At 37.4% G+C, this 25159-nt stretch overlaps 2 protein-coding genes across 2 annotated transcripts in view; both read right to left on the reverse strand.

Moving 5' to 3' along the window:
• Positions 1-6879: 6879 nt before the first annotated feature.
• On the reverse strand, positions 6880-13901 carry LOC110447291 (low-density lipoprotein receptor-related protein 1B-like). The gene is made up of 3 exons (XM_021492881.1): positions 13826-13901; positions 9636-11386; positions 6880-7176 (listed from the first exon to the last, which is right to left on the reverse strand). The coding sequence occupies exons 1-3, from the start codon at positions 13899-13901 to the stop codon at positions 6880-6882; spliced, it is 2124 nt and encodes a 707-aa protein (XP_021348556.1).
• Positions 13902-18374: 4473 nt separating this feature from the next.
• Positions 18375-25159, reverse strand: part of LOC110447286 (thyrotropin-releasing hormone receptor-like) — a 103284-nt gene continuing 96499 nt past the window's right edge. The window contains exon 2 of the mRNA XM_021492865.1: positions 18375-19823. Within this exon, the coding sequence (XP_021348540.1) occupies positions 18657-19823 (1167 nt within the window). The 3' untranslated portion in view covers positions 18375-18656. The remainder of the gene's footprint in view (positions 19824-25159) is intronic.

Here is a 25159-nt window from a genome sequence, read left to right on the forward strand (position 1 = left end):
GTACACTTTTGTTGTGGTACCTGGCCGACTATTTACATCCATTCACTTGGGTCAATCGAACAAGGGAATCGACTATGCTTTCTGAGTGATTTTCAAATCAGCGAACTTGATACGATTGCGAAATACTCAGCTTAAGAGGAACTGCATAATAATTCACGACGTCAGAATAGCGAATTCTACACAGCACAAAAAAAAAAACCCGCATATTATAAACGTGAGTTTAAAACTGACACTCCACAAAGTCAAATCTGTAATCAATTCCATTCCACCCAAATTGTGAGTTTAAAAAAAAAAGAGAGATTGGTTTGGGTAAAAAATGATTCCGAGCAGGCTGCTCTTCCGTCTTGATGTTAGGATTTTATATGACATTTTCTCTGTGTCTTTTGTTAAGAAACAAGACCCTGTGCGACCATATCTAAGAGGTTTTGATTATTTCAAGGGCCGTTTATCCATCAAACGCTATTTAAAGTGTTCTGAGTCACTGCAGAATACGAAAGAACAACACTTATATATTCTGCTGTGACACTTTATCAGACGAAGTAGATGCTTGTGATTTCAGCTCAAACAGTCTTTTATACATATGTTTTTCTTGTTTGTTGAATTTATATATTGAGAACACTAACTTAGTTATGTGACATATTCGACGATGTATGTAGATATCATAAGATGTAAACATTTATTGCAATTGCAGTGATGAACACTGCTAGTTGTTTCTGTTATATTACATGTACTTGCTGACGTTGAAAGGTAACTGTGGTTTAGAGTTGTTCTTAAGAATCTCAAGAAATTTAGCCAATTTTTTTGTTATTATTGAGAAAGTAAAGATTTCTCTAGTACAATACATTGTTTTAGAGAAAGCCAAGATGGATTTGGTATATGGATGTAACAGAACTAGATAATTATAGATTATCACACTGTGTTTTCAGAGCTCGTCGTGAGAACAATTTTCTCATCGCATGCACGTGGATAAAATCGAGAGGCCACGACATGCGTTATCCACGTGCAAGCACTGAGAATATTGTTCGAGCGACAAACCCTGAAAATAGTGTGTGATAAACTATTGGTTAACTAACAATACATTTTCAAAGCAATGTAGAGGCACATTTTTAAAACTATATTATCGTCATTCTTTTTTCGCTTAACCTTCGTTATCCTCCAAATATATATATACTTTTAATTTTATATTGATTTGTTTATGACGGACTATTTTCTTATGCGGATCACTTTTGTTTTGATACTATTTTCGAATCAGGACATCACATAGAGCGAGCAAACTTCTTTTTTGAGAAAATACGTTTCAAAAGAAGAAAATACATTCTCAAATTATTCTCGAGTATTTCCAAACTGACAACCCATGATAATGAATGTTTAATCATGCTACCGGTATAAAGGTGTATAATGTGGTATATAGGTGATAGGTTAAGGTGTCTCACTGTCGTCTTTAGTGTTTTGTTCTTGAAAATATCAAGATATCTGCAGTATTTAAATGTTACAAGATAAACCAAGATAACACTGTCATTATTTTGCTCTTGAACGTGTCAAAATAACCCCGATGTATGATTTTGTCGTGTCCTTGTGCAAGTCAAGAAAGATGTGTATCTGGTTCATGTATCTGTATCTGTATCTGTATATGGTTCCGGATAACATTCATAAATTGAATATCAAATCCGGGGAGGAGTAAAAGTTAGTGTTTGAGGCTACTACGGAACTGGTCGACCGTAGTTGCGCTAATGGAAGATTCTTTTAGAGCGTTCCAATCGGTTAGTGTACGTAGAAGAAGGATTGTCTGTAGTTTTCAGTGTTGCACGATATCTGTTGTAGTTTCTGACTGTTGTTTCGTCGTGTGTTGGTACGGTTGACTGTGATGTAGACGTCAGCGGGTATGGCTACTAGCCCAGTGATGATTATAAACAACAGTACTAGTCTGTGTTCACGGCGTTTGTTTTTGAGTGGTTCGAGTTCTAGTCTGTTTAGCATGGATGTTACACTGCTTTCTCGTTGGTAATCTGACAGAATGAATATTGCTGCACGACTGTGTATTTTCTCTATGGTATATATATCCTGTTCGTGTAAGGGTCCCAGATGGTGGAACTATACACCAATAGAGATCGAATTAGGGACGTGAACGCACACAATTTCAGATCCGTCGGACTTTTCTTCAGATTTCTCCGAAGGAATCCCAGTGTAGAGTTGGCACGGTTGGAAAGCTTGGTGATTTGTGATGACCATTTCATGGTGTTGCTGAAGATGATACCGAGGTATGGGTTGTCTGTTACCTCTTCTAGTATGGTATCACCGAGAGTGTAGCGAAAGGCTGATGGCGATTTTGAGCGATGGATCCTCATGATGTAACATTTGCTGCTGTTAAAGGACATGTCCCACGCTGATGTCCATCGTTCCAATGATTTTAAATCCTCTTGAAAGTCTTAGTGATCCTGGACAGTTCTAATCGTCCTATAAAGGAGACAGTCGTCTGCGAATAACCTAACAGTGGTTTTCACTGCTAGTGGAAGGTCATTGATGTGGCAGAGGAAGAGGAGTGGTCCGAGTACTATCCCTTGGGGGTCTCCAGACTCAACTGGCACTGATGCTGAATGATGACCCTCAACTAGTACACGTTGGGTTCTGTCCTGCAGGAATGATGTCGGGATGAACGCCATAGTGGTCAAGTTTGAACAAAAGGTGTCGGTGCGGGACAGTGTCAAAGGCTTTATTAAAGTCTAAAATAGCCATGTCAGTTTGTTTCTTTTGGTCGAATCGGGAAAGAAGGTCCTGGGTTGTGACAAGGAGTTGGGTTTCACAAGAATGTTTTGTTCAAAATCCATTTTGTACTTCCGTCAGAATGTTGTTATTTTCTAAGTGCGTGAAGAGGTGTTTAACGCTGACGTGTTCGATTAGTTTTGAACAGACTCAGATACGTGAGACAGGACGGTAATTACTGGCAAGGTGGCGGTTACCCCTGTTGTAGATTGGCGTGATGTTAGCCTTTCTCCAGTCTGATGGTAGGCAGCCAGTGCGAAGTGATTGTCGAATAGGACGGATACGCTTGGTGCTAGTTCACAACAACACTCTTTCAAAACTCGGTTAGGTATTCCGTCTGGGCCACTGGTTTTGGTTGGTGACAGGTTGCCGAGAAGTTTTTCCACTTCCTTGGCATCAATAGTTATGTTGTCCATGGTGGGTGTTCGCGAGCCTGATAAGGGGGGCAATTCCTTGTTCTTATCCTTGGTAAACACAGATTGAAACTGCTTATTGAGCAAATCAGCTTTACATCTGCTGTCAGTTTGTAGCCTTGTGCCGTCTTTTATTGGGGCAACACCGATGCTATCTTGTTTTTTTAGATTTTATATAGGTATATTTGTTTTCCGAACTTCAGTATACTTATTCCTTCTTGAATTAGTAAAAGTTCTCAAGTAACTCCGACATATCATTTGTCTGTTTTAAGCGAATCAAACAGGCTCCTATAACTCTTGTATATTTGTATTCTTCAATAAGTCTTGCAGAAATTCCCGGTTCACTTTTTCGGTTTATTTTGCCTATTTATTCGATAACAAAATACTACAGCTATAGATATATTTGTATATTGCTAGATTAATAGGTACTTTCTGTATGACGTCAGTTTTATAACGTAAGTCAGAACATTATCTGTTATTTAAATAATATATAAAGCTAAAACGATAAGAACCAATGTGTCTATTTATCAAAAGTGAGTTTAAGATAGATAATCTTTGGCAGAATGAAGAACTTTATTATTACTATATATGTATATAGCAAATGTAAATAATTATGAATTTCACATTTAATTTGTAGAAATGTTTAATTTTGAGTTAAGTGTAGAGGAGCTCCATCGGATCCTGTATTGGAAATTATATTCAACTTTAATGGAATTATTTGTAAAGAAATGCACGTATTCATAGCTATTATGATTAAAAAAGTTTTCCAGATTTAGCCATCCTCGATATCGAGGGGTTACGTTTACTTTCGCTCCCTGCACCCCTGGAATATGTCATAGCAAAATTGAAAGCTCAGTGTGCAGCACATGGAAGATGAGACGAGAAGACCAGTTTGATCCTTTGATGTACATCAAAAGAATCTCGTGGTCACGTAACGGTAAAATTCGACAGGACTAGCGATTGGTCAGTTTTTTTTACCCGAAACCAATTAAACAGCTATCTTCGTGCCTTCAATTTTATTAGGACATATTCCAGGGGTGAAGAGAGCGAAAGTGAGCGTAACCCCTGGATATCGAGGACGGGATTTAGCTTACCTTCATCGGTTTAACATATTTTATAATATAACATTTTCTCAAGTCTGTAATGCTTGCTACACGGCTTTAATCGAACATTTAGTTACATATTATAAATTATTTTTATGTCGTGATTTTGTTTATTTCTTAAACGGGTAAAGAAGAGTTATATTCCTTGGAGCATTACCAAGCGAGTTACCTCCCTTGATACATCATTTTGTGTTTGTTTCACAAAATGATCGATTGTAATCGATATATGATGTATGTGTATACTTATTTAAAACGTACCCTATACAATATATCGCGGTGAAGAGGTGAGATGTTTCTCTAGCTCATTTTGTTTTTAGGAAAGTGTGATAATCGGCAACATTTTAGAAATACAATAACTGATACAGTTAACACAATGACTGATACAGTTAACACAATGACTGATACAGTTAATACAGTGACTGATACAGTTAATACAATGACTGATACAGTTAATACAATGATTGATACAGTTAATTCAATGACTCATACAGTTAACACAATGACTGATACAGTTGATACAGTGACAGACACAGTTAATACAATGACTGATACAGTTAACACAATGACTGATACAGTTAATACAATGACTGATACAGTTAATACAATGACTGATACAGTTAATACAATGACTGATACAGTTGATACAATGACTGATACAGTTAATACAATGATTGATACAGTTGATACAGTGACAGATACAGTTAATACAATTACTGATACAGTTGATACAGTGACAGATACAGTTGACACAACGACTGATACAGTTAATACAATGACTGATACAGTTGATACAATGACAGGTACAGTTGATACAATGACTGATACGGTTAACACATCGACTGATACAGTTAATACAGTGACAGATACAGATGATACAGTGATTGATACAGTTAATACAATGCTTGATACAGTTGATGCAATGACTGATACAGTTGATACAGTGACAGATACAGGTTACACAACGACTGATACAGTTAATACAATGACTGATACAGTTAACACATCGACTGATACAGTTAATACAGTGACAGATACATTTGATACAGAGATTGATAGAGTTAATACAATGATTGATACAGTTGATACAATGACTGATACAGTTAACACATCGACTGATACAGTTAATACAGTGACAGATACAGTTGATACAGTGATTGATACAGTTAATACAATGATTGATACAGTTGATGCAATGACTGATACAGTTGATACAGTGACTGATACAGTTAATACAATGACTGATACAGTTAATACAATTACTGATACAGTTAACACAACGACTGATACAGTTAATACAGTGACATATACAGTTGATACAATGACTGATACAGTTAATACAATGACTGATACAGTTGATACAATGACTGATACAGTTGATACAGTGACAGATACAGTTTATACAATGACTGATACAGTTAATACAGTGACAGATACAGTTGATACAATGACTGATACAGTTTATACAATGACTGATACGGTTAACACATCGACTGATACAGTTAATACAGTGACAGATACAGTTGATACAGTGATTGATACAGTTAATACAATGATTGATACAGTTGATACAATGACTGATACAGTTGATACAGTGACTGATACAGTTAATACCATGACTGATACAGTTGATACAATGACCGATACAGTTGATACAGTGACAGATACAGTTGATACAATGCCTGATGCAGTTTATACAATGACTGATACGGTTAACACATCGACTGATACAGTTAATACAGTGACATATACAGTTGATACAATGACTGATACAGTTAATACAATGACTGATACAGTTAATACAATGACTGATACAGTTAACACAATGACTTATACAGTTAATACAATGACTGATACAGTTAATACAATAATTGATACAGTTGATACAATGACTGATACAGTTAATACAATGACTGATACAGTTAATACAGTGACAGATACAGTTAATACAGTGACAGATACAGTTAATACAATGACAGATACAGTTAATACAATGATTGATACAGTTAATACAATGATTGATACAGTTAATACAGTGACTGATACAGTTAATACAATGACTGATACAGTTAATACAATGACTGACACAGTTGATACAATCACTGATACAGTTGATACAATCGCTGATACAGTTGATACAGTGACAGATACAGTTAATACAGTGACTGATACAGTGAATACAGTGACTGATACAGTTAATACAATGACTGATACTGTTAATACAGTGATTGATACAGTTCATACAACGAGTATCTTCTGATACATTGTAAATATATGTATTACGGAGGATTTATTGTTAAGTATGATAATATACATACCTCGTTGATTAAATGTAATAAACTTTTCGAAAACTTTCTTCATTTAGTTATTTTTATCTTTTTTTTCATGTACATTAGTCCAGTGAATTGAATCTCCGTTCGCTGTCCAGTTGTTTTTCTGTTGAGTTCATTCCAAGAATATTTTTTTCTTGCTAACCTATGTGTGTAAAAAAAAATGTAAGAAAAAGTAACGTGGTGGTTAAGGATATATTGCCTACACGGTAAGTGTTGTAATAATTGTCGGCTATCCTCTCGTGAACTGTGTCGTTTATCCTCCCGTGAACTGTGTCATTTATCCTCCCGTGAACTGTTTTGTTTATCCTCCCGTGTATTGTGTCGTTTATCTTCCCGTGAATTGTGTCGTTTATCCTCCCGTGAACTGTGTCGTTTATCTTCCCGTGAGTCGTTTATCCTCTCGTGAACTGTGTCGTTTATCCTACCGTGAACTGTGTCGTCTGTCTTCCCGTTGTTGTGTCGTTTATCCTCCCGTGAAATGTGTCGTTGTTTATCCTGCCGTGAACTGTGTCGTTGTTTATCCTGCCGTGAACTGTGTCGTTGTTTATCCTCCCGTGAACTGTGTCGTCTCTTGATAAAGAATTACCCATTTCAGATCAAGTACGTAATCCATTCTTAAGTGGGTCGAATTTTAAATAAAAAGTGAAATTTTGCCTACGTATCACCTCAGTCTTTCTTTTTTTCCCCTTATGTTTATTTTTACGGAACTTAAAAACGTCTTTAAGGAAAGTTTTTGATTTATCGTGTGTTTGTCATATTGTATAGATAAACCGGCTGATTCCTATAGACTCTATATTGGTACTCTGGGCGAAGCACATGAGTGCGGGCAAGGCAAGTATATACAAACGCACGAGCTAATTAGAGGGGTAACTCTGATGGTGTCTGTCCAAGCTATATACAAATATTAATTTCTTTACGTACTTAATGATACTTAATGGTATTTTCCAGCATTGGGTCCATTGTAAGTATCCTCTTTGTCGGACCCATACGTGTTATTATTATAATTATATATTTCACTTTCGGTTGTTACACGTATTGACCCTTTGTAGTACTTTACTTCCTGTCCGTTCCAGTAGTCATCTCTTTGTCGGACCCATACGTGTTATTATTATAATTATTTATCAAATAGAAGCATATCAAATAATAACAAAGACCGAAAATTAATTTCACTGTTTGGTTTTAATTAATTATATATACTGAGTAAGTTGTGGCGAATAATGGCCAAGTACTTCGACCTTACGACAGCTAGAAAGATGGAGGAAACTGGGACCAGGATATTCCCCCAAACTCAATAGCTGAAACTATTTGACTATAAATTTCAATAAGACTTAACTTACAAGTCTGTAAAAAATCAACAGCAATCTGTTGTCGAAGATAAAATCAGCTGCGACAGCCAAAAAGATGGAGGAAACTGGGACCAGGATATTCCCCCAAACTCAAAAGCTGACACTTTTGCATAAAAATTGTCCAAAGTCTCGAATTTGCACAACTGTAATGAACACATGGCAGCAGTCTTTTGTCCAGGAAAAAATCGTCCTGCACCTCCAACATAGTGGTCGAAGTCTTGACAAGTGGAAGGAACTTTCTGCGAATATATAACAGGCAGACACACAGCAGAAGGAAATCGTAAAATAATGGGAAGGGAGGGTGGGATTAAAAAGGCTTAAAGGTTTCTGAATACTCGTGATGGCTGCTCAAAGGAAATGGTAAAGAACGATAACTCTAAATTCCGAATAAAGGGAAATAACTCTCATGCTCAGAAACAAAGACGCAAATATCAGGAATATTGTACACAACATTTTTAAACTACTGAATATGGCGTATGTCTTCATATGATAAATTAAATTATATTTTAGGAATAATTTTTAATATTTCACTTTCGGTTGTTACACGTATTGACCCTTTGTAGTACTTTACTTCCTGTCCGTTCCAGTAGTCATCAAGTCTGTTTTTGAAGCTATTAAGTGAGTTTGCGGTTACTATGTGATCAGGCAAATTGTTTCATACTGCTGTTGTTCTTATGGAGAATGCATTTTTTTCCGTAGTGATGTTCTTGCGTATCTAGGGAAAATTTTCATGAAGCTTGTCCTTGTCTTTAGTACGTGCGCACCTACATTCATAGTATACTAGAAAAAACAGTTAAGGTTATCACAGACGAGCTCTCTTTTTATACTAGAACAACAGTTAAGGTTATCACAGCCGAGCTCCCTTTCTATACTAGAAAAACAGTTAAGGTTATCACAGACGATCTCTCTTTCTATACTAGAACAACAGTTAAGGGTATCACAGCCGAGCTCTCTTTCTATACTACAACAACAGTAAAGGTTAACACAGCCGAGCCCCTTTCTATACTAGAATAACGGTTAAGGTTATCACAGCCGACCTCTCTTTCTATACTAGAACAACAGTTAAGGTTATCACAGCCGAGCACTCTTTCTATACTACAACAACAGTAAAGGTTAACACAGCCGAGCCCCTTTCTATACTAGAATAACGGTTAAGGTTATCACAGCCGACCTCTCTTTTTCTTTACTAGAACAACAGTTAAGGTTATCACAGCCGAGCTCTCTTTCTTTACTAGAACAACAGTTAAGGTCATCACAGCCGAGCTCTCTTTCTATACTAGAACAACAGTTAAGGTTATCACAGCCGAGCTCTCTTTCTATACTAGAACAACAATAAAGGTTAACACAGCCGAGCCCCTTTCTATACTAGAACAACGGTTAAGGTTATCACAGCCGACCTCTCTTTTTCTATACTAGAACAACAGTTAATGTTATCACAGCCGAGCTCTCTTTCTTTACTAGAACAACAGTTAAGGTTATCACAGCCGATCTCTCTTTCTTTACTAGAACAACAGTTAAGGTCATCACAGCCGAGCTCTCTTTCTATACTAGAACAACAGTTAAGGTTATCACAGCCGAGCTCTCTTTCTATACTAGAACAACTGTTAAGGTTAACACAGCCGAGCTCTCTTTCTATACTAGAACAACAGTTAAGGTTATCACAGCCGAGCTCCCTTTCTATACTAGAACAACGGTTAAGGTTATCACAGCCGATCTCTTTTTTTCTATACTAGAACAACAGTTAAGGTTATCACAGCCGATCTCTCTTTCTTTACTAGAACAACAGTTAAGGTTATCACAGCCGAGCTCTCTTTCTATACTAGAACAACAGTTAAGGTTATCACAGCCGAGCTCTCTTTCTATACGAGAACAACAGTTAAGGTTATCACAGCCGAGCTCTCTTTCTATACTAGAACAACAGTTAAGGTTATCACAGCCGAGCTCTCTTTCTATACTAGAACAACAGTTAAGGTTATCACAGCCGAGCTCTCTTTCTATACTAGAACAACAGTTAAGGTTATCACAGCCGAGCTCTCTTTCTATACTAGAACAACAGTTAAGGTTATCACAGCCGAGCTCTCTTTCTATACTAGAACAACAGTTAAGGTTATCACAGCCGAGCTCTCTTTCTATACTAGAACAACAGTTAAGGTTATCACAGCCGAGCTCTCTTTCTATACTAGAACAACAGTTAAGGTTATCACAGCCGAGCTCTCTTTCTATACTAGAACAACAGTTAAGGTTATCACAGCCGAGCTCTCTTTCTATACTAGAACAACAGTTAAGGTTATCACAGCCGAGCTCTCTTTCTATACTAGAACAACAGTTAAGGTTATCACAGCCGAGCTCTCTTTCTATACTAGAACAACAGTTAAGGTTATCACAGCCGAGCTCTCTTTCTATACGAGAACAACAGTTAAGGTTATCACAGCCGAGCTCTCTTTCTATACTAGAACAACAGTTAAGGTTATCACAGCCGAGCTCTCTTTCTATACTAGAACAACAGTTAAGGTTATCACAGCCGAGCTCTCTTTCTATACTAGAACAACAGTTAAGGTTATCACAGCCGAGCTCTCTTTCTATACTAGAACAACAGTTAAGGTTATCACAGCCGAGCTCTCTTTCTATACTAGAACAACAGTTAAGGTTATCACAGCCGAGCTCTCTTTCTATACTAGAACAACAGTTAAGGTTATCACAGCCGAGCTCTCTTTCTATACTAGAACAACAGTTAAGGTTATCACAGCCGAGCTCTCTTTCTATACTAGAACAACAGTTAAGGTTATCACAGCCGAGCTCTCTTTCTATACTAGAACAACAGTTAAGGTTATCACAGCCGAGCTCTCTTTCTATACTAGAACAACAGTTAAGGTTATCACAGCCGAGCTCTCTTTCTATACTAGAACAACAGTTAAGGTTATCACAGCCGAGCTCTCTTTCTATACTAGAACAACAGTTAAGGTTATCACAGCCGAGCTCTCTTTCTATACTAGAACAACAGTTAAGGTTATCACAGCCGAGCTCTCTTTCTATACTAGAACAACAGTTAAGGTTATCACAGCCGAGCTCTCTTTCTATACTAGAACAACAGTTAAGGTTATCACAGCCGAGCTCTCTTTCTATACTAGAACAACAGTTAAGGTTATCACAGCCGAGCTCTCTTTCTATACTAGAACAACAGTTAAGGTTATCACAGCCGAGCTCTCTTTCTATACTAGAACAACAGTTAAGGTTATCACAGCCGAGCTCTCTTTCTATACTAGAACAACAGTTAAGGTTATCACAGCCGAGCTCTCTTTCTATACTAGAACAACAGTTAAGGTTATCACAGCCGAGCTCTCTTTCTATACTAGAACAACAATTAAGGTTATCACAGCCGAGCTCTTTTTCTATACTAGAACAACTGTTAAGGTTATCACAGACGAGCTCTCTTTCTATACAATAACAACAGTTAAGGTCATTACAGCCTTATCACAGCCGAGCTATCTTTCTATACTAGACCAACGGTTAAGGTTATCCCAGCCGAGCTCTCTTGCTATACTAGAACAACGGTTAAGGTTATCACAGCCGAGCTCTCTTTCTATACAAGAACAACAGTTAAGGTTATCACAGCCAAGCTCTCTTTCTATACTAGAACAACTGTTAAGGTTATCACAGCCGAGCTCTCTTTTTATACTAGAACAACAGTAAAGGTCATTACAGCCGAGCTCTCTTTCTATACTAGAACAACTGTTAATGTTAACACAGCCGAGCTCTCTTTCTATACTAGAACAACTGTTAATGTTAACACAGCCGAGCTCTCTTTCTATACTAGAACAACGGTTAAGGTTATAACAGCCGAGCTCTCTTTCTATACTAGAACAACTGTTAAGGTTAACACAGCCGAGCTCTCTTTCTATACTAGAACAACAGTTAAGGTTATCACAGCCGATCTCTCTTTCTTTACTAGAACAACAGTTAAGGTTATCACAGCCGAGCTCTCTTTCTATACTATAACAACGGTTAAGGTTATCACAGCCGAGCTCTCTTTCTATACTAGAACAACAGTTAAGGTTATCACAGCCGATCTCTCTTCAGAGGTTTAATATATAGGAAGGGTTGCGACATGATAAATTAGCTATAACCTTAAGACAGGTTTACAGTAACAGGAATCTTCCTGCCTAAACCTTCTATAACTTATACAATCCATTTAACGTGTATCATGTAGGGATTTGTTTTTTTTATAGAATGTGTATCAAACCATTGGACCACTTTGTATGAATAGAAATGATATTATTTCTGTATTTTAAAATGAACAAAATAAACCTCGTGAACAGAGATTTTTCGTTTCTGTGTAATATAGTGGGGATCCAGGTATACGGGTTACTGGACCATGATAATAATGTAATTTTTCGGGTTATTATTTCAAGGCAGCACTAAGAAAAATAAAACAGCGGACTTAGCAGAACAAATAGTATTGTTCAGAAGCAATGTTAAGCTCTGTGCGACGGAGAAAGGTAAAGAATTGTCTTTGAAGTGAGACAAAAATATGATAATCATCGTGTCAGAATTAACCATTAGTTTTGTATGAGTTCGAGAAATGTTCTGAGGTCAACGACCAATGCTAGGACAGTATTTCATTTTCAACTCGTCTGTTTAGTGAATATAGTCTCCTTGGCATCGCCGGCCATTTGCACTCTTTGTTTGACAAAGGAACCGGACGTTTTAGAAAGCTCGCAAAATAAGGATTCATTCACTGTTAGTGTAAAAGACAAACTTCGATCGCATATCGTGTTGTCATTCATTCGTGTTTCCCTCTGCATTCAAATTATGACACTGGTGTTTAATATGGCGGTTCCCAAAGGATCAACCGTTGCTGCAGTGAATGGTTACATGTAACGTGTATTATAGCTGGAATCCAGGAGTACGGGGTACTGGACCGTAATAATAATGTAATATTTAGGGGTATTATTTCAAGGCAGCACTAAGAAAAACCTGTTTTAAGCCTGCATATAGCTATATAGCAAAAATGAATGTTATAACACTCTTAACTCTAATGAGATACATTTTGCCCATGTGATACACGTTTTGTTTGCGTTGCCGATCCGGGTTCTTCATTTAGGATTTTAGTTTTACGTTTAGACGCTTCGGTTTCCGGCGTTGTTGAATTGTTTTTTTTTTAATTGTTTTTCAGATAAGGTTATGATATGACTAGTTTGATATCATACCCCTTATCAGTCTTTGATCTGATGTCAACGCTCAGGCCTTCGGTCATCGGGCTGATATCAGGCTCATGAAGGGTGTGATAAAAAATAATCATATACTAACCTCTAAATCCTTCACACGCTAACCTTAACCCCGTGGATATTCAGTTGCATCGATCAGGTTCTACATACTGTACACCATTTGATATATGTGATTACTTGGTATTAAAAAGACACAAATGTTCTAAAAACTATCTGCATAAGGAAGAATATTGTAAAGATCGTAAGTAATTTTCGGCCCTGTTCTAGTTATGTTTTACATGGTTGTCTAGCTGTCTGCTTGAAATAGTTTCTTGCGTTCTGTACCACCTCTTGTTTTACATGGTTTACTGGCGTTCTGTGTAAGCTCTTGTTTTACATGGTTTACTGGCGTTCTGTGTAAGCTCTTGTTTTATATGGTTTACTGGCGTTCTGCGTTAGCTCTTGTTTTACATGGTTTACTGGCGTTCTGTGTAAGCTCTTGTTTTACATGGTTTACTGGCGTTCTGTGTTAGCTCCTGTTTTACATGGTTTATTGGCGTTCTGTACCAGCTCCTGTTTTACACGGTTTACTGGCGTTCTGTGTTAGCTTTTGTTTTACATGGTTTACTGAAGTTCTGTGTTAGCTCTCGTTTTGCATGGTTTACTGACGTTCTGTGTTAGATTCTATTTTACATGGTTTACTGGCGTTCTGTACTAGCTCCTGTTTTATATGGTTTACTGGCATTCTGTACCAGCTCCTGTTTTACATGGTTTACTGGCGTTTTGTGTTAGCTTCTGTTTTACTTCGTTTCCTGGCGTTCTGTACCAGCTCCTATTTTACATGGTTTACTGGCGTTTTGTACTAGCTCCTGTTTTACATGGTTTACTGGCGTTCTGTGTTAGCTCCTGTTTTACATGGTTTACTGGCGTTCTGTGTTAGCTCCTATTTTACATGGTTCACTGGCGTTTTGTGTTAGCCATTGTTTAACATGGTTTACTTACGTTCTGTGTTAGCTCTTGTTTTACATGGTTAACTGGCGTTCTGTACTAGCTCCTGTTTTATATGGTTCACTGAAGTTCTGTGTTAGCTCCTGTTTTACATAGTTTACTGGCGTTCTGTGCTAGCTCCTGTTTAACATGGTTTACTTGCGTTCTGTGTTAGCTCCTGTTTTACATGGTTTACTGGCGTTCTGTGTAAGCTCCTGTTTTACATGGTTTACTGGCGTTCTGTACTAACTCCTGTTTTACACGGTTTACTGGCGTTCTGTACTAACTCTTGTTTTACATGGTTTACTGGCGTTCTGTTATAGCTCCTGTTTTACATGATTTATTGGTGCTCTGTGTAGGCTCCTGTTTTACATGGTTTACTGACGTTCTGTGTTAGCTCCTGTTTTATATGGTTTACTGGCTTTCTGTGTTAGCTCTTGTTTTACATGGTTTATTTGCGTTCTGTGTTAGCTCCTGTTTAAATGGTTTCCTGGAGTTCTGTACCAGCTCCTGTTTTACAGAGTTTACTGACGTTCAGTGCTAGCTTGTATTTACAGTGTTTACTAGCGTTCAGTGCTAGCTTAAATGTACAGAGTTTACTAGCGTTCAGTGCTAGCTTATATGTACAGTGCCTGCTAGCAGCTTATATGTAAAGGAGTTGTCGCGTTCAGTGCTAGCTTATATGTAGAGTGGTTGCTAGCGGTCAGTGCTTGATTATGTTTAAAGGTTTTGCTTGAGATTTATTCTAGCTTATATTTACAGGATTTGTTTGATATGTGTTCTAGCTTAAATTTACAGAGATTGCTAGCGTTCAGTGCTAGCTGATAAGTACAGGGTCTTCTAGCGTTCAGTGCTAGCCTATATGTAGAGAAGTTGTTGCGTTCAGTGCTAGCTTATATGTAGAGGAGTTGTTGCGTTCAGTGCTAGCTTATTTGTAGAGGAGTTGTTGCGTTCAGTGCTAGCTTATATGTAGAGGAGTTGTTGAGTTCAGTGCTAGCTTATATGTAGAGGAGTTGTTGCGTCCAGTGCTAGCTTATATGTAGAGGAGTTGTTGCGTTCAGTGCTAGCTTATTTGTAGAGGAGTTGTTGCGTTCAGTGCTAGCTTATATGTAGAGGAGTTGTTGTGTTCAGTGCTAGCTTATATGTAGAGGGGTTGCTGGCGGTCAGTGCTTGATTATGTTTACAGGTTTTGGTTGAGATTTGTTCTAGCTTATATTTACAGGATTTGCATGAGATTTGTTCTAGCTTATATTTACATGATTTGCTTGAGATTTGTTCTAGCTCCTGTTTTACAAGTTCTGCTAGTGTTCAGTGCTAGCTTATATTTACAGAGTTTACTAGCGTTCAGTGCTAGCTTATACGTAGAGGAGTTGCTGCGTTCTGTGCTAGCTTATATGTAGAGGGGTTGCTGGCGATCAGTGTTTGATTATGTTTACAGGTTCTGGTTGAGATTTGTTCTAGCTTACTGGCGTTCAGTGTTAGCTTATATTTACAGGGTCTGTTAGTTTTCAGTGCGAGCTTATATTCACAGGGTCTGCTAGTGTTCAGTGTTAGCTTATATTTACAGAGTTTCCTAGTGTTCAGTGTTGGCTTATATTTGCAGAGTTTGTTGGCGTTTTGTGCTAGCTTATATGTACAGGGTCTGCTAGTGTTCAGTGCTAGATTATATTTACAGGGTCTGCTAGTGTTCAGTGTTAGCTTATATCTACAGGATTTTCTTGCGTTCAGTGCTAGCTTATATTTTCAAGATTTGCTTGCATTCAGTGCTAGCTTATATTTACAGGATTTGCTTGCGTTCATTGCTAGCTTATATTTACAGGATTTGCTTGCGTTCCGTGCTAGCATATATTTACAGGATTTGCTGGCGTTGAGTCCTAGCTTATATTTACAGGATTTGCTTGCGTTCAGTGCTAGCTTATATTTACAGGATTTGCTTGCGTTCAGTCCTAGCTTATATTTACAGGATTCGCTTGCGTTAATTGCTAGCTTATATTTACAGGATTTGCTTGCGTTCAGTGCTAGCTTATATTTACAGGATTTGCTTGCGTTCATTGCTAGCTTATATTTACAGGTTTTGCTTGCGTTCAGTGCTAGCATATACTTACAGGTTTTGCTTGCGTTCAGTGCTAGCTTATATGTACAGGGTCTGCTAGTGTTCAGTGTTAGCTTATATTGACAGAGTTTACTAGCGTTCAGTGCTAGCTTATATTTACAGAGTTTACTAGTGTTCAGTGCTAGCGCATATGTACAGGGTCTGCTAGTGTTCAGTGTTAGCTTATATTTATAGGTTTTGCTTGCGTTCAGTGCTAGCTTCTATTAATAGGAGTTGCGTTCAGTGCTAGCTTATATTTACAGGTTTTGCTTGCGTTCAGTGCTAGCTTATATTTATAGGATTTGCTTGCGTTCAGTGCTAGCTTATATTTACAGGATTTGCTTGCGTTCAATGCTAGCTTATATTTACAGGTTTTGCTTGCGTTCAGTGCTAGCATATATTTACAGGATTTGCTGGCGTTGAGTTCTAGCTTATATTTACAGGATTTGCTTACGTTAATTGCTAGCTTATATTTACAGGATTTGCTTGCGTTCAGTGCTAGCTTATATTTACAGGTTTTGCTTGCGTTCAGTGCTAGCTTATATGTACAGGGTCTGCTAGTGTTCAGTGTTAGCTTATATTAACAGAGTTTACTAGCGTTCAGTGCTAGCTTATATTTACAGAGTCTACTAGTGTTCAGTGCTAGCGCATATGTACAGGGTCTGCTAGTGTTCAGTGTTAGCTTATATTTACAGGTTTTGCTTGCGTTCAGTGCTAGGTTATATTAATAGGAGTTGCTTGCGTTCAGTGCTAGCTTATATTTACAGGTTTTGCTTGCGTTCAGTGCTAGCCTGTATTTACAGGGTTTGTTTGAGATTTGTTCTAACTTATATTTACAGAGTTTGCTTGAGATTTGTTCTAACTTATACTTACAGAGTTTGTTTGCGCTTAGTGCTAGCTTATATTTACAGGGTCTGCTAGTGTTAAGTGCTAGCTTACATTTCCTGGTTTTGCTGGCGTTTGGTGCTTGCTTTTATTTAACTTGTTTTGCTGGTGTCCAATACTAGCTCTTGCTTTACAAGGAGTGCTGACGTTCTGAGGGTCATATCCCATTCTCTGTTTGGATGTTAAATATGCCTGGTTCGACACGGAGAATAATTTTTGTTTTGGTTCCCCTTTTCTCTGCAAGGTAAAATCTGATTGATTGGACATACATACACACACATATATACACAGTGTAGATAGTTATATACAGTACAGCTTTAGCAAGAGACAAGACAGTAGACGGATAAAGAAAGGCGTGCATATGGAAGACAGGACGAAAAGAACACTTTACCAGACACAGTCAGTGTGAATAACATGTAAAGACGTGTAGATATATGTATATTTAAAATATATGGTTAGTGACATCACAAAAATAACCAAATCATGCAGTAGTATATAACGTTATGCAGATTAAAATAATTCATGATATGGATTTAAAAATATCCTTATCATCAAAAATGAATATCATCTATTAATTTTAATAACAGTGTGTGTTTTCATAGAATACACAACATTTCTGTTCGAATGTTATGATCACTGTATTTCCACATCAATTAGAATCAACTATTAAAGGTAGAATATTTAGATTGATAAGCACAATTTATATTTATATATAAACAAAATGGTGTCACGTCGTGATGTAATAAAAGCTCCTAATAAGTAGATTTAGGCTTAATTAAGGTTTTATATATCATCAATATCGGTCACGTGATAATATTGGTTAACAAAGTGGCAAGTCAATGTCACAACTGTACATTTACATGATAAAAAACCGAGTTACCTACTTAAGTGATAATCATCTCGTTAAATGTGGAAATATGTCGACATTATGTTAACGTTATTGCGACATATTCATAGACAATGTCGTCATCTTTTAAAAAAATATGCCGACGTAGGTTACTCGTTAGTCGAAAGTCGATAGTAGGAATATGCCACCGTTATTTTCCAATAAAAACGAACAAAATTGATATCACATTATTTAATGTTTAAATATGGTGTTGTGTGTCTGACATAAACAAAAGTAAAATTTGATATAATAACGTGTACGGTAGTGAGATTGTGGAGATCAAATTATATGATCAAAGCAGTCGTTGTTCCTTTTGTCAGGTGTATTTCTGTCAACCATTCTATAAAGATAATCGGACAAAAAAATAAAAGATAAATGAAAAGGAAGTAGCTTACAATAATTTAATATAATATAGATACAAACATTACAACGTCTGAACATGGTAATAGATTCCAATCTCCATTAAAAACAAGTAAGATAAAAGGCAAGGACATTTAGTCCTGAATAACATCAACAAAATATGCTAGAATTGATGATAACATCCGTATATACACGCCTTTCAATATCCGGTCCGTCAGTCGGTTTATTTTTCTCCTATGTATAGTATGTACATCCGGACCTTATAATTTGTATTTCCGGTTCCGATCTGTTCACAGCCATGACTGGGGTGTGTTGGAGTTTGAATTATGCACAGAACAGCGATGATAATTCTGATACGCTTTACTTTTATAGGTGAACAACATTTTGAGCTCTTTCCGGAAATAGGCTCCGGTGATGCTATACAGGAAAAAGTTGATACAATAGTTAATGTAAAAAATCGTCCGAGTAAAGTTGAGCAGATCTTGTGTGTCTAGGAAGTTGAATTTTTCGAATCTGTCACGGGACAGAACGAAGAGCTTGTACCACACGACGGAGTACGGAACGTTAAAAGCTATAAAACAGAAGGATATAGCTATGAGGATAAATGTGAACTCCAGACGGATGATGCTTTCCTCCGTTATTACCTTGCACTCCCGGTGTCGTTTGTTCCGAATCAACAACTTCCGGATGATGAAGGCGTTGAGTACAGTGATTATGACGAAAGGCAGAAACGTGATCGATACTCCGAACACGCAATCGAACACGAACGACAGATCCGCGTGGGCCTGACTGCGCGTACAGGTTGGCGCGTTGTAGTTTCCCGCCACGACAGACTCGCTCAAGAAGGGTTTAAAGGAGCAGACGATGAACGCCGTGATGATCAGCGTGAACACGATTTTCCTGGATGATCTGACGTCACAGATATCTTTTCGCTTGAGTGGATGGCATACACCGATATAACGCTCAAGTGTGAAACACGCTACGAGCCACGCGCAGAGAAAACGCGAAATGTATTGCAGGTAAACCAGGATCTGACACACGCCATTTTGTTCAAGAAACGGCGCTGTCACTTGACCACTTTCAACGGGAATCCCCCGCCTAATCCACTCCGTCAAGACATAGAAACAAAGCGCCATTAGATCAGCCACTGAAAGAGCGGCGAGATAAACACTTGCGGAGAGTTTGCGCATGTTCTTTGTCAGGAACACCCTGAGTGACAGAATGTTCCCTACGAGCCCAATAGTGAAAATTACAGGAGTAAAATAGGTGAAAAAGTCATGGCCTAGTGAACCTCTGCCGTTGATCCATGTAAGGCTCTGGTTATTTAAGATTATGGTTGATAAATCAAAAGTTTTGCTGCAGTTGTTATCTGCCGATGCGTTGAATCCTGACCCGTTATAACTGTCACTGCCATATTTCCAAGCGACACATGGATCCGTCTCCGTCTTATTGTCATCCTGGAAATATACATAAGAAAAATAAAATTGTTTAAAATATATAAATGCGTATGGCATTCAATTGTAATTAATTTACAATCATTTTTAAAAACAATCAGTCAGTATTGATAGCCGAATCAAATGCAATATGAATTTAAGTATGATCTCCTAATTTGAGTTATCTCCCGTTACGCCTGACCATTTTTGAGTCGAAGACAGAACTCAAACATTACGCCTGAAATGACTCTTTTTAACCGGTAAGGATGACCACATGAATCACCATTGATTGATAAATGTATAGTTGATACATGGATGTATTGATTAGGTGGTTAGTTGGATGGTTAATTTGGTTAAACACTGTTGCAATAAAATATGGCGGAATGACGACGGTGTCCATCGGCAAAAAGGTCAACTCACAGACCAGATACAGTAAGTGCCGACACACTGAAATGTCCTGGACACATTATCATGCTATTAACTTGGAGATAGCTACACGTATGTCGTTATTTAGAGATAACTATGTCATATTAACGACACATTAATGTCGTTATAACGACCTACTAAGTCGTAATAAAGACTTAGCTATCTCTTAATAATAACATATCGATCTTGTCATTACGCAATAAGCTGGTCATTATTATGAGATATAAAGTAAGTCGTATTTACAAAAAAAAACCATTTTCTTCTCTTGGTGACATGTTCCGGCTGCTGTACTTGCAGGACTTTTACGAAAAGAAAAAAGATGAGATAAATGAAATATAATCAACAACATTATTTTGAGCGAAAAAACAAGCAACGGGGCTCGATCAGGATTCGAACCGCTGCCATGGATCATTAAACTGTCACCACGGATTTAGATGACTAATCTAATTCCGTGCTGTCACTAACCAGCTGAACAACCAAGTCAACGGGGTAGTTCTCGGCCTATAATCGGGCTATAGGTATACCCAAAATAGTATAAAAGGGAGGTTACTCTATGTACGGAAAAATACAGTGGAACTCGCTCTAGTGTTTTTTCCTGTATCGGGACAGGGATCCCTAATTGTAAAACAGACTTTGCCTATTTTAGACAGTGTTCATGTAACGCTATCAGCCATCGATACATATCTCTGAGATTGGAAATGATAAGGCGTTAAGTAAATAGACTATTGACATTTTTCTGTGTCAGTGTAAAATAGGTCTTTCAAAGATTGTAGACAACCAGGGACGTATAATATACTGTCCCTGAGACAACCAACGGATGTGTAATCAATAATTTGTTTCCCTTTTAGTCAGACGTCTGTTATACTGTACATCATTAAAAAAACACCTATCAATACCTATTCAGGCTATAGAGTTCTAAGAAATAAACTGTTAGTTTACAAGATTTATGAAACAGATGATTACAACTTATACTAATCACTGTTGTTGGTTCGGATGTTTGCACGCGGAGGGTCTTTATGTGGGAGGAAACGGGAGTACCCGAAGAAAACCCAAGCGGTCGGGCAGCTGTCGGGCAAAACGTCGAGTGACACATTTCGTGTGTGATATCCGGATTACAGAGATTCAAACCTCGTAATGAGTTTAAATCTAGTGACTTAAAGATTACACTCGAGTCAAAATCTCGATTTCTGTGGCACACTGAATGCAAATATCTACTAGTGTTGTTCACCGAGTTAAAATATCAAGTACTGTAGTAGAATGGATTGTTCCCACCAGGTTATATTTAGAGTAAACTGCTGATGTAAATGGAAGCCAACAGTACACAAACGTACCCCGTCTCTGTCACATATACATGCACGCTTGAACAACATACACGGAGGCACGTCCTTAAATGACCTTAGTTGTTAATAGGACGTTCAACAAAATAAAACTAAAACCAAACTATTTCACGTAAACTGTAACCTTCTCACTTATGGACTGATTCATTGGACATTCTTAATATCATTTCCTTTGGGAACCTTTAATCCTTCCCGGATAAATGACAAGATTCCGCAGGGAACATTTTATTCTTCCTGGATATCAGATACGATTCGCCTTGAACTTTCAATTACATATTACAGTCAATAAAGTAGACTTAAGCTTATCACCAATATTACGAGTAACAAGGGATTGCCTCCCTTGAGTAAGAAGCACAGACCCAAGACCGCGGAAATGCCCGAAGATGCCCGAAGATTTAACGACGGGTTTCTTTGTTGACATAATGAATGACATGTTCTGGATTCAACTCCCCAAGTCAGCTTTTTCAATGAGCTTTACGTTCGCCATGTGATATATCAAAGTGAATTGACATGATTAAATCTAACGAAGAATGTTGTTAAAAAGCAGAATGGGTCTGTTTTGTTTGCTTTCAATTGGATTGTTAACTTGTATTTGACACTATTTATGACATAATTAAATTGTATGCGGTTTCATTTCAAAGGTTTAAAGAAAGGTAGTATTAAAAAGATTCGATAGGCGAAGATATAAGATTTGAACATGGCCTTGGGCGATCTCACGGGGAGAGTAATTGAGATGGTCTTGAGACAAACTCATCATGAACAGTTTTGCATGTAATCCTTGTCTCACGGCCAACTCATTTCAAAACTGCACGCAATCGACAACACAAGGACTCTAGTCACAACTGTGAAGCGTTTTGCTGTCTAAAATAGATACAGTAGCTTTTCTTTAACATGATCGATAAGTTCCATTATAATCAAAAGTGTGAGGCATCGGAATTAAATGATCTATTTGTACATAAACAAAATCAAAGTACACCAATTTCTTTCTCCTGCTTTTGGAGTTTTAATCAGCCCGTGTCTCCTATAAAGATTATGATGTCAACATAGTAATCTCACTTCGATTTTTGCAAACTACACATAAAAGACCTACGTTGTTTGTGTTATCCTCGCATGTATGTACTCTTCGCGTTCTCGGATGCCGTCGGCTGTCATTGAGAGAGCGATTACGAAGGGAGGTAACTGATATATCAGAAGAACTCTCGCGTTAGTTAATCAATAAGATGGTAAAGGTACAAGACCTATCGATATACCGAATAGATCAAGTCGTGGAAAATACGGTAATTTAATTTCGAGTTAGTTCCGTCGTAATCAAAAATAGCTTTTAGCACCTGATCCTGATCAATGCAGACACGCAAAAGGTTCTACATACACGTATTAAGCTTAGATTAAAAAGACGTTGAATGTTAATGTAAACGTAAACAGTGTTTGAATTAAAAAATGTAATTACAACGTATTGAATAGCAAGTTATATTTGTGTCCATAAAGACATTTAATAAAATTAAGTAAGGAATTCTTAAAGAAGAGAATATAGGATTTATTAAGGTAGACGTCCTGTATCTTCAACCTGTTTCAACAGATTGTTTCGTGACCACGTGACATGAAGAGCCTGTTTTACCTATTGGAGACAACATCATTTTACACGTGTTGCATTACTTAAAACAAATCTATAAACTATCGAGTACCTATTTATTTACCTGTGTGACAGGTAACCTAGACATACAGCTGTGATTGATGTCTTTGTCGCGTGTTTACCTTTGATGCAGGTAAGAGAGAGTAATGGATGTAATTGATGTTTTCCTCGCGTTTTATCCCATGACTTACTCATAGAAAACCAATGTCCTTTGATATTCTTTTTCGTGTTTGATTGATCTATCCGATGTCCATAGCTTCTAACAAGTTCACTGGCTAATTATTGTAGACAAATTGAATACACGATACCTGACCATACGGACATCAAAGGAAACTGAAACATTTGGTCGGATAGATACAGAGAAACAAGTGCTAAGAGGTCAAGAATTCATTGATTTTTCATTATCTTTGAAAGGTACACAAATAACCGCCTATTTCTGTGAACACCTTTTTCATTTTCAATTTCCCCGGTGATACGCAGTATACAATGTTTATTTTCAGTATCAGCCGTCTTAATGTGCCTATAAACATAGGGAAATGCCATAGTTATGATAATAATAATAATGGCCTAACGCTGAGTTTGGTGCTTTGTGTCGCTGATAATATATCATACTTATGATAATTAAATCCGTCTTCTTCATAGCAATGATTTAATATTGCCCATATCAAGTCAACCAAATATCGAAGGATGCCTATCTGGATATTTGATAATCTATCCCCTATAAAAGGTTATCAAAATTGATGTGTAACCAACCGAAAGGCCGCCAATTTGATAATAATATATAGAGAATCCTTTAAACAAACTTGAAGAGACACGTAAAATTCTATCCTATAATAAATGGCATAAGAAAACGGAAATACATGTATCGGTTATATATCTATTAAAATGGCTAACTCTGGTAACCTTGTCTTTTGTGTGTTATTAGTTTTTCAAACATCATTCTATATTACAAATTGTACAAATGTAGCACGAAAATCATGATATTTGAAGCATGCCAATGCATATCGAATCAACTGTGACATGAATACACTTTAGATTAGGAATTTACTGTCAAGAAAGGGAAAGTTCACTTACAAAATATCAAAATCTGAACAGCTTTGTGATAAGCTGCTCATTTTGGTCATGTTGTAATAAATGTCTAGGTAAGCGGCAGAGGTTGCATTGAGGAGTCTGTGGTGTCTTTGGGGGGTTAAGCTCAGGAAGGGATATATACGATCGACGTTGTCGATACATATCTTGTTACTTAAAGAAAACACATCGTCGATATAATTAGAAGTGGACTTGGCAAGGTCTTCGTTACCTATCCTGATCAGCTCTGCAATAAATATAACCCCATATGAAAACAAAGCAAATCGGCAAAGTGACAAGGGCACACTTTGTGCCAATAGGCATGCCAACAGCCTGATTGAAAACCTTGCTACCGAACTAAACACAGATATTGTCAATCATTCTCGTGATATCTAATTCACAATATTGTATCCTGATCTTCGTCGTAGTTTTCTCACGATTTGCTCCATACAATCGTGTTAGACATGCTAAACAAAAAAGCGCAGTGTATGAATTTGTAAGATTATATAAAGACGTTGTCTCGCAGGTCACATTTATACAGACGAGGCAGACATGTACAAATGTAGAAACCTCGAATCTTGATATATTGTTGTAGAAATGGTATTAAACTTCTCGATACATTTATATACCTCGGGCAACTCAACAGAACAAGATCTCATCATTCACTTGATTGACTGACCTCACGATTTTTCCGCCCAGACGTTGTATTACCTGACCAAATGTAAGTTATACGACCATACACGTAGGGACATACACATACTATGATATATCGGCATACCAGCAACCTTTAAGCGAAAAGATTATTTATTTGTAGAGTTGTGTTCCCGAAAAGGTACACGGCATTACTTATTCGAATGTAAAGATTATTTTGCTTTGCTTTTCCCCTGAGGTACATTTCC

This window comes from Mizuhopecten yessoensis, unplaced genomic scaffold (genome assembly GCF_002113885.1).
Source record: "Mizuhopecten yessoensis strain PY_sf001 unplaced genomic scaffold, ASM211388v2 scaffold3279, whole genome shotgun sequence".
In the NCBI taxonomy this organism is placed as follows: domain Eukaryota; kingdom Metazoa; phylum Mollusca; class Bivalvia; order Pectinida; family Pectinidae; genus Mizuhopecten; species Mizuhopecten yessoensis.

Bases quoted from the DNA above. Each gene is read 5' to 3' on its own strand.
- LOC110447291 (XM_021492881.1), bottom strand. From the start codon at position 13,901: ATGCCAGTAAACCATATAAAACAGGAGCTAGTACAGAACGCCAGTAAA. The intron at 11,387-13,825 runs GTCAGTAAACCA...GTTATTGTATAG, and splicing joins AATAGAATCTAACACAGAAC to AAAGAGAGCTCGTCTGTGAT. The intron at 7,177-9,635 runs GTATAGAAAGGG...TTCTTTATCAAG, and splicing joins TAACCTTAACCGTTGTTCTA to AGACGACACAGTTCACGGGA.